Source organism: Eulemur rufifrons, chromosome 2 (assembly GCF_041146395.1).
Source record: "Eulemur rufifrons isolate Redbay chromosome 2, OSU_ERuf_1, whole genome shotgun sequence".
In the NCBI taxonomy this organism is placed as follows: domain Eukaryota; kingdom Metazoa; phylum Chordata; class Mammalia; order Primates; family Lemuridae; genus Eulemur; species Eulemur rufifrons.
This window is the reverse complement of record NC_090984.1, coordinates 96,853,420-96,867,386: the sequence shown is the minus strand read 5'-3', so window position 1 is coordinate 96,867,386 and position 13,967 is coordinate 96,853,420. Positions and strand designations below refer to the sequence as shown.

Genomic DNA, 13,967 nt, shown 5'->3' with positions numbered 1-13,967 from the left:
CAACACATTGTTGTTGAGAACTTAAAGACCAGCTAATAAGTTTGAAGGTGGAGTTGTAAAGCTACCAAGCTTTCAAGAAGTGAGAGGGAAAATGAACAAATATACACACAGTGCTTTTTGTATGCAATGTCCTAATTCCTACATGCAAGAATGCTTTATCATTAGATGCAAGCCAAAACGAACACAAAGCCAGCTAGGATGCTTTAACTCATTCATTCAGCAAGCAAACATTTACTGTGAGTCTGAGAAGCAGGCTCTGTGCTGTGGTTGTGGGAGGTGTGAAGCTGGAGTAGGCACAGTTCCTGTTAGCGGGGTGCCAGTCTAACAGAAAAGACAAGACTAGAGGGGACAGGTGCACGTCACAGCGCTCGGAGGAGGGTGATGGCTGAGGCCGAGGAAGCAAGCTGGAGAGATTCTTCTCAGACGGGTGGGAGATCGGGAAGGGTTCCCCTGCGGAAGCAGTGTTTGGCTGGGAAACCGGGTAGCATTCAACCCACGGAGATAACAAGGTGGGGGCAGAAGGAACAGCAAAAGCACAAACAAGAGAAAGCAGAAAGCCACTTTAAAAAACAGAACCCAGGTCATTCTGGCTGGATGGCAATGTTGGGAAGAGAGGGTGGGAGCTGAGGTTGGCCTGGCTGTCTGGTGTCAGGTGCTGGACAGCCTTGACCGTTGGTGGTTCATGGGACTCCTCCAAGATCATTCCATGTCCTTCGTGGGTGAGTGTCCAGCACACCACTGAGGCTTGATGGTGTGCGTGATTATGATGCACAGGTGCAAGAGCCTGCGTGTTCTATGAGGGCCACCCTCAGGGGCTCCAACTGCTTCCAGAGCCTGCTCACCTTTGCAGCATCCATCAGAATGAAAGAGGTCAGTCCCAAGCCCCCACCTGATGGCTGTGGGACCAAGGCCTCAGCACAGCCAGGAGACAGTCCCCAGCGCCCCTCTGCTGCTCCACCTGCGGCCCCACCAGCTGCTGGGGCTTGATTTAATTTTAACAAGCCCCCACTCTTCCGCCCCCACAGAGACCAAGGCTCAGGACAGCTGAGTCATCCCTGGGCCAGGAACCCGGGGCTCTGCAGCTGCCTGCCAGGGCTGCGGGACCTGCGGCTCACCCGCACAGGGAGAGACCAAGGCTGAGGGATGAAATTACTCATTCACAATCATTCACCATCACACGGCCAGTAAATGGTGGAGTGGAGCTGGGTCTTTAGAGTCCATACCCCTAGTGCACCCTTCCCCGTGCCTCCTGGGGTTGAATTCAGCAGGAGAGGGCTGTCCTCAGACGGCTCTAGAGCCTCAGTGCAGCTCAGCCACCCAGCGCAGCTGCCAGGCAGGAGAGAGCGAGCCTTTCCCCTGCTCCACCTCCAGACCTTTCCCAAGTGCCTGGCAGTAAAGACCTCTTCTGTGACAGAAGCCGCCGGGTCCCCCTCCCTTCTGGAGGAAAACTGACTCAGACCATCACAGGGGACACACAAATACCAAACACATTGAGAACATTGTTGGGAATGGAATCGTGGACATTATGAACTCAGGCCTCTCCTTTCCAGGTTTCCTTTCCCGTTCCCTGGTGGGAGAGGACCACGCCCCATCCGGTGCTGGAAAACATCCCCCACAAGGCCTTGGGTGCTGGAGCCCTTGGAGGACAGTGATGTCGTCCAGGTTATTTTTCCCAACTACGAGTGGGGAGAGCCCTCCTGAGGGGCCGGGGGGGGGGGGGGGGAAGAGCCAAGTCCAGAGGCCCAGGGATCGAGAACTGCTCCCTGCTGGGGAAGCGGGAGGCTGGCCCAGTGCAGACTGGCTGGCCCAGTGCAGACTGGCTGGCCCAGTGCAGCGTCCTGCCCCCACCCCTGCGCTCTGGGCAGACTCTCCCGCGGGTTATGTGAGGCCTGCCCGAGGGCCTTTGCTGATTCCTCCAGGGGCTGGCTAAAGGCCCACAGCCCCAGCTCCCAGGAAAAAAGGGGGTGGGAGAGAGAATGGGCCCGGAGGGAGGTGGGTTTGGAAGAGAACAAGCAAGAGACAAGAGCAGGACTCAGGAGATGCCAGCACCAGAGCTCTTCAGGCTGGGAGTGACAATAGATGGAAAGGGGAAAGGGGGCCCAGCCTGGCCAGGAGGGGCCAGAGGAGGAGGTGGGCAGAGGGCTGTGCTCCCTGGGAGGACGGAGGGACAGGTGGGGGCATGGGGACTGCAACCAGGATCCTCTGCGGTGACTTGCCTCCTGAACTCAGACCAAGCCGGACGCTGTGGCCAAATTGTGTGCTCTGCAGCCAGCTAGGGCTTGGCTCTGGCCCCTCAGGCCTGGGGTCAGGAGCTCTGGGGAATCCCAGATCAGCAGGCTGAACGAGGTGGGGGTGAGGGCGGAAATGGCTGCGCCTAGGACAAGTTAGCGGTGCACCGGCCTGCCGACGGCAGTTCCTATGTGCATTGAAGCAGCGTTTATTTTTACCTGGGTTTCTGATCACAGAAATGATGGGGTTTTTCCATTGGTTTCCATGGAAACATTAGACAGAACATCTGCTACCCAATCAAGCAAGGCTAGTCTGGTAAGACTCTTTTTGGGATTATTTTGCTGTTTTCACCCAGGAAGTGTCCTGCCTGGATTTTCTCCACTGCCGCCTTATGTGGTAGAGGAGGGGAAGGGCAGCTCCGAGGGCACAGGGCTGGCTCCCGGGGACGGAGAGAGGGCTGGCCAAAGGCAAGCGTGGTGGCAGGCCATAGCCATTCAGGGAAGCCCTCTGATTTCCATTTCCAAGCCCCAAGTAGGGCCCTGTGATGAAGCAATAGGAGCATCGGCTCAGCCTGGCCCGAGCTGGTTCCTGGGTTCTGGTCCCCGGCCGGGCCCAGCAGCAGGGCCACCTGCCGGCTCCCCCAGGGCAGCCGGTGGAGGCTGAGGAGCAAGCTGTCAGGTGCAGGAGAGGGCTAGACGTGAGCGTGCTGCTTCACGCTTACAGGACAGCGGCCTTGACCTCCCCGGCGAGGCAGGAGGGTGGCGCTGAAAGGCGTGGCCCGGACTCGGGAAGGAAGGGGCTGGTGCACGTGAACATGTAAGAAGTGGATTTATTCCAGGTGTGTGTTTCATAAAGACGGGGTCCTCAAGGACAGCTAGTGGCACATGCTTTGGTCAAGAAGAAAAGCAAAAACAGAATAGGGCTGAGTTGCCACAAAGGATGGCTGACCAGTGCTGGGCCTGGCATAGTGTGACCACAGGAAATGAGGGAGGGCCCCTCTCTCAAAGGCCCTCTGAGCAGCAGTCCTCTTACATTCAACAAGAGCAGCCCACGTTCCCCATCCCCGTAGGTCCACGCCCAAGCACGGCCCAGGCCTTCTGGCTCATCTTCTGGGGAGACGCCTTCGCCCTTGGCCCAGTTCTGTCCTAAGCTGCAGCAGGCCTCCCAGGTGAACAGGGGGTCCGAGGCCCACAGACGGCATGGACGAAACATCACAACAGAGGACTGGAGCAGTGTGGCCGTGGGGCAAAGCGCCCCACCCGCACCGGTGAGTCCAGGGGGGCGCACGCCTGGGCAGGAGCGCTGCTGAGAGGACGCTGGTGAGAGTCAGGAGGTGAGAGGAAACTGCTGGAGGACCCTCCAGAGCAGGTGCTGCAGACCGCAGACACTGGGCTCCCGACCCTTGGGCCACGTCGAGGAGCAGGCCATGGCAGTTTGGGCACACCGGGGAGGGAGACTGAGGGATGGCAGGTCAGGCGGACAGTGGCTCCAATCCAGAGCAGAGGTTCAGACCCTTTGGGGATCAGGGGCTTCTTTAAGAAGCTGGGGAAACCCATGAACCCTCTCCCCAAGAAAGTGCATATATACACACACATGCAATATTTGGGGGATAATTTCTGGAAATTCCTACACCCTCTGGAATCCATAAACTCCCTATGGGTCTGTGGATCACTGATCTATGAAAGACTAGGGGCTTCTAGGGTAAATGTGTCCACCCCAGGCTGTTCTGCTTCAAGGGGAAGACCCCCCAGGGATCCTGGTACCAACAGTCATTTGCCCAAAATCACACTGCCTGAGCCAGCGAGATGGGGGAGAAGGGCATGGGAACAGCAGAGGCGCTTCCAAGACGAGGCCATGGAGTAGGTGTGGTAGTTCCCAGTGGCTGTGAGAAGGAACAGGGGGTTCTCTACACAAACAGGAGCCACCAGCCAGCCTCCCAGCCCCGTGTAGCAGCTGACCTTTCGAGGAAACCCCTCCTGTCGTGGGGAGGGGAATAAGGATGAGGTTTAGCCTGGATGGCTGAGCCCCTAACGACTTAGGGGAAGTTTATGCTCCAGATATGAGGTCCCATTGTTCCCGGCCACTCTGACCCAGGATGCTGGATTGACAGAGGCAGAGAGAGCTTTGAGAAAGCAAGAGTTGAAAACCACGAAGGAGGATGGGCTGCCAGTCCTCCCGGTGGGCCCAGATGTGGGAGAGGGGGACAGGGCACCAGCTCGTCATTAAGGCCCAAGAGAGACGTCTCAGCCAGACACAGGGTCAGACAGATATGGAGTCTGCTTATTAAACTGTGCCCCAAGTCTTCCACTAGAGATCCCTCTGCGGCCTCGTGCTGAGAATGTCGGCACCCACAGGGTCAGGAGGGGAGGCCCAGCGTCGGGCTCAGGCCCTGGGGCTGGCGAAGCATGACAGGAACTACATTCTGGCAAAGAGACATGTTCTTTTGGTGCTTTGTGCTCTTCCATACGTGTTGGTTTGCAAAGTCCCCATCCTTTGCCCCCAGGGGTCCCATCCCTGCCACGCCCCACCCAGCATTCCCTGGGCGTGGCATCTCCGACAGGTCGCTGAGCTTCTCACCTCCTACGTGGTCTTTACCTGCCCTTCTCCTCTCCTTCTCTCTGCTCCCAGCCTTCGGCCTCTCCGTCCACATTGCCCACTTTCTCCTCTCGTGCCTGTCCCCAGAGGCAGGCCCAAGTGGGCCCCTGTGTGGGCTTCTGTCCATGCCCTCCCCAGGCAACAAGGGGAGGTCTGGGCACCAGGAAGCGCCAAGGGAGAGGACAAAGGGCCAGGGGCACCTGCCAGTCTCTGCCCAGCAACAGTCCGGCACCCTGACCATCTCCTCTCCCGGTGCAAGCCTGGGATGGCACGGGGGGCATGGGGCGAGCCCCCCGCGCCCTCCCGGAACAAGTTGTGGAGCAACGTGTGTCGTGGGGGGTGTTTGCTGATGATGCCAGCAGAGATGTGAAGAGATGGAAACGGCCTGCTTTGCTCTCCCCCACCCTCACCCACTTCCGGTCCCAAAGTCTCATGCAAACGGTACAGGAGGTCCCAGGGCTACCGTCATGTGTGCGGCAGCAGCTGCCACTGCTGGGCCTGGGCGTCAGCCTGGCACTTGCTGGTCACCAGCTGGGCAGGCTTCGTCTCCAGGCAGAGGCCGCTGACCGAATGCTGGATGAAAGATCCTTTTCTCCTCCATTTCTAGGAGGAAGGGAGAGGGGGAAGGAGGGAGATGAGAAAATGATGACTGAAAATAATGCACTTTATTTCACAGGTATGTACACAGCCCTGTATATGCTTAGGACACATCCCCTCACTTCAACCAGGCTGTGTGTCCCTTATATAAGAGGCTGCCCACCCCCCCATAAGCTTTAGGCCCTGCCCTTTCCACGGGACTCCTGCTTCTGCGTTTGGCAGGATGTTACTGTCTACATCAGAGGAGGCAAAGCAGAGGCCCACAGTGTTTATTTAAAATGTGAGGCCAGGCACAGTAGTAGTTCATGACTATAATACCAACACTTTGGGGGACTAAGGTGGAGGATTGCTTGAGGCCAGGAGTCCAAGACCAGCCTGGGCAACATAGCAAGACTCTGTCTCTAAAAAATTTTTAAAAATAATTAGTTGTCATGCACCTGTAGTCCCAGCAACTTGGGAGGCAGAGGGATCGCTTGAGCCCAGGAGTTTGAGGCTGCAATGAGCTATGATCTGCCCTGCACTCTAGCCTGGGCAACAGAGCAAGACCCCGTCTCTAAAAAATAAAAATAAATAAATAAATAAATAACATTTGTCTTAGTTGCCACATACAAATGTGCATTTCCAGCTTCTGTTTAGATGCTGGGCCCAGTTCCTTATGTGGCCTCAGCTGGCTGGGGCTGACGATTTGCTCTCTGCTCGAGATGGGGCTCTTGCTCTCCAGTTCGACGTGGTTTCTGCCTGGTTCTGACTTTTTTCCTACAGGGGTTTCCCCACCAGCTTCCTGCAGGCCCTTGAGTTTGTGAGTCCCGGCCTAGGTGAATGTTTTACTTCTGCAAACAAGCTTTCTTCTTCCTGCAGCCCTAAGCTTCTGACCTGTGAGACCAGTTACCTATGCTCTCTAGTGGGAATCGGCCGCCAACTTTGCAGGGATGAAGGGTGGGACAGTGGAGGGGACCCAAGTTCTCCCATCACAGAGTCACGAAGGAGCTCAAGGTTAGTGCTTTCGCTGTGGTGGTTGTCAGGGGCCAGGCATACAGCACTAACAAGACAAATAGTCCCTGCCTTCATGGAGCTCACAGCCTGGCAGGACATTAAACAAACACCTGAAGAAGTATTTCCTCCTGAGTAAAACAATAGGCTTGACCTACATGTTGACTTGGGCCCCCAAAGAGCCTCACTCTGGAGGGCTTAGGGGTCCATATGTCTCAAACTGGGGTTCTCCTGCCAGGGTTTGCCACCCCCACTGCATGTTCCCCGGGCTACAGGCCACCCAAGCCCAGGGGCGAGGAGGCTTACCTGCTTGCCTTCTCTCGGGTTGCACGTCTGCAATATGACTGGGGACCCAGGGGAAGACATTAAGGTGGAGGTGGCAGCCAGGCACTTCCCCTGCTGCTGGATGAGATGGTCACTGAAGAGCCATGCCTGCCGGACGGGGACCAGAAAGACAGGTCAAAAAGGACAGTGATGAATGGGTAGACAGGTAGATGGGTGATAAAGCAAATGTACTGTATGTGTTTGTAGAATTTTCGACAAATAATTGTAGCAGCTAGGGTAGATGTAAGGGTATTCCCTATACAACTCTTAATTTTTTATATGTTTGACATTTTTCATCATAAAATATTGGGGTGGGGGCGCTTAGCTGGAGCTGGCCAGAAGGGAATCAAGGATGTCCCAGGGGATGCTGGGGGAGGGGGGAGAACAACAGGTCATGGACCTGGGCAGCCGGGGAGCTGGTCCATGCTGGCGTCTCTAGTTTGGGTGTGGGTGTAACACTCATGTGTCGCACCTGTGTGCACACGGGAGTCCCGGATGCCCTGCTGCCCGTCGCACAAGCTGCCCGCAGCTGTATCTCGGGAGAGAACTGGGTGCTGTCTGGGCAGCATTTCTCCCTCTGCAAGGAGAAAGCAGGTGGTGCACAGAAGGGTCCTATGCGACAGGCTGGAAAGGGGATAAGAATGTGGCAGGAGCAGAGTGCAAGGGGCCCTGGGAAAGTGGGTTTGTGGCGGGTGTAGACAGAGAAGGATGAGAGTGAGCAGAGGGAAGCCCTCTCCCACAGCCCTCTCCCCGGCTCTCTCCCTCTCCCAGTCCTGGCCCGAACCCCTCAGCAGCTCACCTGGGCCGGCTGGGGGCTCTTGGCAGACCCTCTGCAGATCCCCATTCCGAGCAGGAAGTCACCAGCTGTGTTTTGGCCCTGGGATTCTAAGCAATTAACCCCCTGCTTGATGATGCCAGGGAGCACTTCCTTCACAGGGACCCTGGGGGAGAGACAGGGGTCAGGCTTGTCCTCTGCCCTCCCCAGGCTTACCCACGCCCTCTGCCTGAGAGCAGCAACCAGCAGCTCCGGGAGCACCAAGCTCTCCGTGGGAAGGGCGCTGGCGGCCTGGCCAGCAGGGGAGCGGCCTCTGGGAAGGCTGGGCCTGGACCCCAGGCATCCTCCCAAGCAGCTCAGGGAGCCCCAGGGACGGCCCTGGAGGCCAAGCCCAAGACATGGAGAACCCTGGGGGAGAGAGCTCAGGCCAGGAAACAGTCCAGAAAGAGGAGAGCCTGGGGAGAGACCAGGGCCTAAACGTGGGCTCATTAACCAATCTCAAAATGACAGGGAAGGGGTGGTTTTAAAGAGGCAAGTTTAAAATATACAAATGCAAAAATGTGTTTAATCTCACTAATGATTAAAGACCTACATATCAGCCACCACTGTCTACTTACCATATTTGTATACACACCCTCATACATATGTATATGTATTTTTAATGCCAATGCCCAGTGTTGGCAATAGCTGTGGGATTAAATCTTCTCACACCGTACTGGTGAGGGCATAAATTAGCCCAGCTTTTCCAGAGGGCAGTGTGGTATCATGCATCAAAGCCCTTAAGAATGTGTACGCCTTTCACCTAGTAATGCACTTCTAGGAATTTATCCTACAAAAATAATTATAGATGTGTTAAAAGATATTCATCTCAGAGTGGTTGATTAACTGAAAACATTGGAAATTCCTAGTTATCCGACAATACAACAATACCAGCTAGCCTGAATAAATTCTGATTTCATCCATGGGATGAAAAACTGTGAAGCCATTAAAAATGACTTTGTGAAAGGATATCTGGTAACATGCAAAAATGTTCACAGCATACTGTTAACTAAAACAGGCAAGTTTCAAAATATTATATTATTAATAAAACATTTTATATGAACAGGAAAATATGCTGTGCATATTACCCACTGACACCCTGTGGGTAATAACCCTGAGGACGTTGCCGGCCCAACTGATACAGACTTGAATACCTGGGTTAGAAGGTCCTGTCTGTTCTTGGATTATAGATCCACCAGGGGGATGAGGAGAACCAGTAAGGCCTAACTACGTGCCTTATCTTATCTGCCTCCCATAAGCTCTGCTGGGGAGAGGACTTGGGCCTGGGCGGCCATCATAACATTCTTTGATGGGGACATCTGCAGGATCTAGATCAAATCAGGGCTTTCTTCCTCAGGGTTGGCTGGAAGCCATGGAGTTCCAGAACTGATCCTTCTCATAAGCCTGGGGGAGCCACCTTGACTTTCTCTCCCACACCCCTGACAGCAGCATGCACCTCCTCTAGACTCCCCTCCAGAGGTCACACTGGCTTCCAGCTGAATCTGGCTCCAGACCACTTTTTCTTTTTTAAGAGACAGGGTCTCGTTTTATCATCCTGGCTAGAGTGCAGTGGTGTCATCATAGCTCACTGCAACCTCAAACTCCTTGCTTCAAGCAATCCTCCTGCCTCAGCCTCCGGAGTAGCTGGGACCACAGGCACGCACCACCATGCCCAGCTAATTTTTCTATTTTTTGTAGAGATGAAGTCTCGCTATGTTGCCCAGGCTGGTTTCAAACTCCTGGATTCAAGTGATCTTCCTGCCTCAGCCTCCCAAAGTGCTGGAATTATAGGTGTGAGCCACTACACCCGGCCTGTTGTTGCTTTTAATTATTTGACAATATTAAAACATTTGAAGGTTACACAGAAAAATTTCAATCCAGCTTCTCTTGAAAAAATAGGAAGATGAGGTCACGCTGAGCTTGCATTCCAGCCTGCACACTAATCCACCTTGGTGAGTAGCAGCTGCCCCCTCTGGGTGGGGCTTTTGCATCCCAGTTTGCCACAGGTCCCCACAACTCCCTATTGTCTCATCCCCACCCACTGGAATTATTTACGTCACTGTCTGACCACTGTAAGGATCTGAGTTTGCAGCCCCTGCTAGGTGCAAGGGTGTTGGACGGCAGTCGCTCCACCCTCTCTGCCTTGTCCATTTCCTCTCCCTATAGGGATGAGAAGCCTGCAGAGGCCTCTTTGGGAACTGCACTCAGCGGGATGCAGCAACAGGCCCAAGGCTTGTTCCAGACCTTCCTACTCTCTTCTTCTCCCCACCCCCTGTTGCTTAGGGAGGTATGTGACTGATCAGCTTTCAGAGGTGAGGTGGCACTGTGACAATGTGTCCACATGTGACAACAGCCCCTGGCACTGAAGGCCTGCCCACTGATGCTTACGGACGAAACTCTGAGCTCTGCCCCTGTGGTGGCAGCCCTGGAGCAGCTGCCCAGCTCCTGTTCTTAAGCCTGGAGTCTCTGGGCTCCGTCCAAATGTCATATGGACACCCACAGAATGTCTAGAAATGACTGCTCTTTTCTCCTCAGCATCGCAGAAATGATGCCTCTGAGTGAGCACTGTCTCCTTAAAAGTATTCACTTCCAGTGGCTGTTCATTTATTACATTTTTATAAATTAATGTTCTTCCCTTCACAGCTATCGTCCAGGGAGCTGGAATTATCCAGGCTGTCAACTTTCTTCCAAGGATGCTGCTGTTGCTCAAATTGTTCTGGAATTTCTTGGAAACTGCTCCCAGAGGCAGTTTAGTCTTGCTACTTCCGCGTTATCCTGTATTTGGGACCTATTATCTGGGTTAATCACTTAGTTAATTCACTGGCTACAACCTAACTGTGGCTGCTTTCCAAAGATCAAATCTGCCTTCAAAGGACAAAGATTTGCCTCTTTCAAGGATAGTCAGGCTCTGAGGAGGGGTAGAGTGTTCTGGAAAGCCACCGCAGCATTCCTGGGAGAAAGCTGGCAGCAGCGGAAAACCTGTTCCCCAAGGTGACAGCTAGAGAGGGAGGATGCTAATTTTAGACATTATTGAGGCATATTGACCATACAATCTACTTAGTCACAAATATTTACTGAGTGCTCATTTTGTGGCCGGCACTGTTGTAGGTGCAGGAGATAAAGCAGTGAACAAACAGATAAAAGCCTCCACCCTCAAGGAGCTTGCAGGAAAGTTCAAGGAGATGAAAACAAAACTAACGGCCAGATATAAGCTGGGGAGGGAGGTGGTGCTGGGTGTTCAGAGGAGAATCCCTGAGAGGGGACATTTGAGTGAAAACCGGAAAGAGACAGGAGGTGAACCGTGTGGATATCACCAAGACACTGAAAGGGGCGTGTCAGAGCTTATCACTGTCCTGTCGGGAACACACCCAAGCTCACCCACGACTGGAACCCTAGTGTACACACCGTTGGCATTTTGCTTCCTCGCTTGCTACAGCAAACATTTCCCCAAGCTTTTTCACAGTCTTTACTATTATATTACCGAATGCATATTTGCTTAAATTGATGCATGATGATTCACTGAATCCAGCCCCTATTATTAGTTGTTTCTCAGTTTTTCACGGCAGCAGATAAGCCTGCAGTATCTACTGGTCAACAGCTTTTTGCTTTGGTTGCTTTATTTTCTTAGGATAAACTCCCAGACGGGAGAGAACAGGGTCAAAGGGGATGAATGTTTCTGCAGTCTTTGCTGCATAATGCAGCACTGCTTTCCTAAGGGGGTATGTCCGTTACTAGGTCTAAGACCCAGCCTATTAAAAATTCAGTTCCTACCGTGCCTAATTTATAAATCCTAGCGATGCCCTCTCAGTTCCTCCAGAACCTTCACATGAACACAAATCCTGGCAGCTAGAAAGAGCCAGACTATCAGGGCTGAGGGGCCCAAGGTGGGTGGGAGTGAGGGGCCCAAGCTGCCAGCCCCCGCCAGGCATGACACACAAGATGAGGGCTGCACTCACATGAGCTCTGGGTAGACGTTCTCCAGGTACCAGCGGAAGGACTTGCAGTTCATCTTCTTCCTCTGCTCGATCCTCGTGGCCACACTGCAGGAGGAGGCAAGGCTGGGCTTTGGCCGGCCAGAGTGGGGAGGGAGCCGCAGGGAGGACAGCGGAGGCCCCAGCCCCAGCCCCAGGAGTCAGCGCCCTCCTCCCCTCCTCAGGTGGGCAGGGACCAGGAGCCACTCGAGCCTGCCCTGGCCAGCCTTGGCCACTGCCATAAGTCATTCTCTGACCTGCAGGCTCAACCCAGGTCTCCCGGGCACTCCTCATTCCTCTCCCCGGATTACTGCTCAGTGCTCGCCTTCCAGGGTTAGCCCAGCCCAGAGGGGACTGTGCTTTCCCCTCGGCTTCTCACTCCTTGGGACCTCGTTACCATGAACGAGGTTCTTACTTTTGCAGAGAGCAGAGCCTTAGTTAACCAGAAGTTTTCCTTTCCTGCATTCCACTTGAGGAGAAAGTCCAACAAGAAGAAGAGCAAGCTGGAAACATCTTTCCGGAGTTTTGGCAAATAAGGACCATTTGATGTGTCCTTGTGACCCTGAGCTCAGCCTCCTCACCTTCCTCAACTACACCAGCCATAAAGGCTGCGGGCAGATGACCCTCGTCCCCACCTGTCCCAGCCTCAGGTTCTTGTACAGTGAGCTGGGGACCCGACCACTCACCTTGGAAGGTGTTTGTGAACATCGACTGAATTAAGGAGACATGAAGTGCTTAGGACAGGGCGGGTGCTAAGTAAATGTTTGTTCCCTATTTAAAGAAATATCTAGTGACATAACTATTTTTTTAAAAGGGGACAGATATAAATAAATAGAGTGAAGAAGATTCATTGATGATCACTAATAATGTTTTCAAACTTTTCTGACCAAAGCACAGGTAGGAGATAAATATATCTTACATTATGATCTAGTATACCCCATATACAGTCAGCCCTCCATATCCATGCGTTCTGCACCTGTGGATTCAATCAACTGTGGATCAAAAATATTCAGAAAAAAATTTTCACAAAGTTCTAAAAAGCAAAACTTGAATTTGCCATGCACTGAGTACTGTATTGAATCTACTCAAATGCAGTAATGTGTAGGCATTCTGTTAGTTATATAAGTAATCTAGAGATAATCTAAAGTATACAGGAGGATGTGCATAGGTTATATGCAAATACTACATCATTTTATATCAGGGACTTGAGCATCCACGGATTTTGGCACCCACAGAGGGTCCTGGAACCAACCCCCTGTAGACATTAAGGGATGACTGTACATATATAGGTACATGCATGACACAAACATACAACTGAAATGAGAGTTTCATAAAACAATGCTAACCCTCAACTGCAATCAACTCTGATTTTCTATTCTGTTCCGTACTAATCTAATCTACAGTGCTCTATTTCTCCCTCTCTTTTTTAATGCTGGTCACAACCTACTAAATTGACTTCACAACCCATCTGCATTTTGAAAATGCTTAACTAGACTAGAAGCTAACAATGGGTGGAGACAAACCCCCAGATGTTTTCTGCAGACAGTCCTTTCTTAAGCATGCCCACAGATGCCCCTTTTCCTGCAGGCGGCTTGTGAGGACGACTCTTTTTCATAAGCGAGCCTTCTCTTGTCATATCTCCCCACAGCTTGTGTGCACCGCATGGGCCAGGAACTTGTCTCTGCATCGCACTCCCTCACAGGGCCCAGAGGAGCCCAGTAGAGGGGGAGCTCGGTGACCGAGGAGGCTGTGAGCAGTGCCCTGGTGTACGTTTCACTTTGTATTCTGCTGGGGTTGTGTTGTGCTAACGTGGGTGGGGGGAGGCAAACAGTGGAGCAGGGGGCCCACCTGCCGAAGGCCTTCCCGATGGCCGAGGGCCGGGCCTCATAATAGTATTGCTTGTATTCGTCCATCCACACCTCTGCAGTGCGCTTGGTATTCCTAGGAGGAGAGGAAAGAGCTAAGTAAGGTCACCAGGGAGGCAACACGGTCGGGATCCGGATGGGCTCTGTGCGGGAGGGGCGATGAGACTCTCAGCAGCAAGGCAGTACTGACTGGGGTGCACAAATGAGCACGGTCTCTCTGGAGGACGGTCTGTCAATATCCATCAACTTTGAGGACATGCACTGTATACTCTACAACTTTCCCCGTTGAGGAATGTATTCTACTGAAATACTTGCATGTGGGCAAAAAAGACATTACAAGGATATTTGTCTAACAAACCACTGGCAGCAACCTAAATGCCCATCAACAGGAGAATAATTAACTACTCCCACATGATGGAGCACTAGGTGCCTTGAAAAAGAATGCCACAGTTTGTATTTATTGACCACTGAAGGGTGTCTATAATTTAGCATTCAGTGATAGAAAAGCATGCTGCTGAAACAACATTTATATAAAAGCACAAACACAAACCCATGGTGTGTGTGTCTTTTTCTATACATAAA

At 52.8% G+C, this 13,967-nt stretch overlaps 1 protein-coding gene across 1 annotated transcript in view; it reads right to left on the bottom strand.

Annotated features, from left to right (window-relative positions):
* Positions 1-5,289: 5,289 nt before the first annotated feature.
* The window catches only part of GALNT16 (polypeptide N-acetylgalactosaminyltransferase 16), a 73,270-nt gene continuing 64,592 nt past the window's right edge, over positions 5,290-13,967 (bottom strand). The window contains exons 11-15 of the mRNA XM_069465074.1: positions 13,369-13,461; positions 11,506-11,589; positions 7,535-7,676; positions 6,718-6,843; positions 5,290-5,427 (exon numbers count right to left, since the gene is read on the bottom strand). Coding sequence (XP_069321175.1) covers positions 5,290-5,427; positions 6,718-6,843; positions 7,535-7,676; positions 11,506-11,589; positions 13,369-13,461 — 583 coding nt within the window. The remainder of the gene's footprint in view (positions 5,428-6,717; positions 6,844-7,534; positions 7,677-11,505; positions 11,590-13,368; positions 13,462-13,967) is intronic.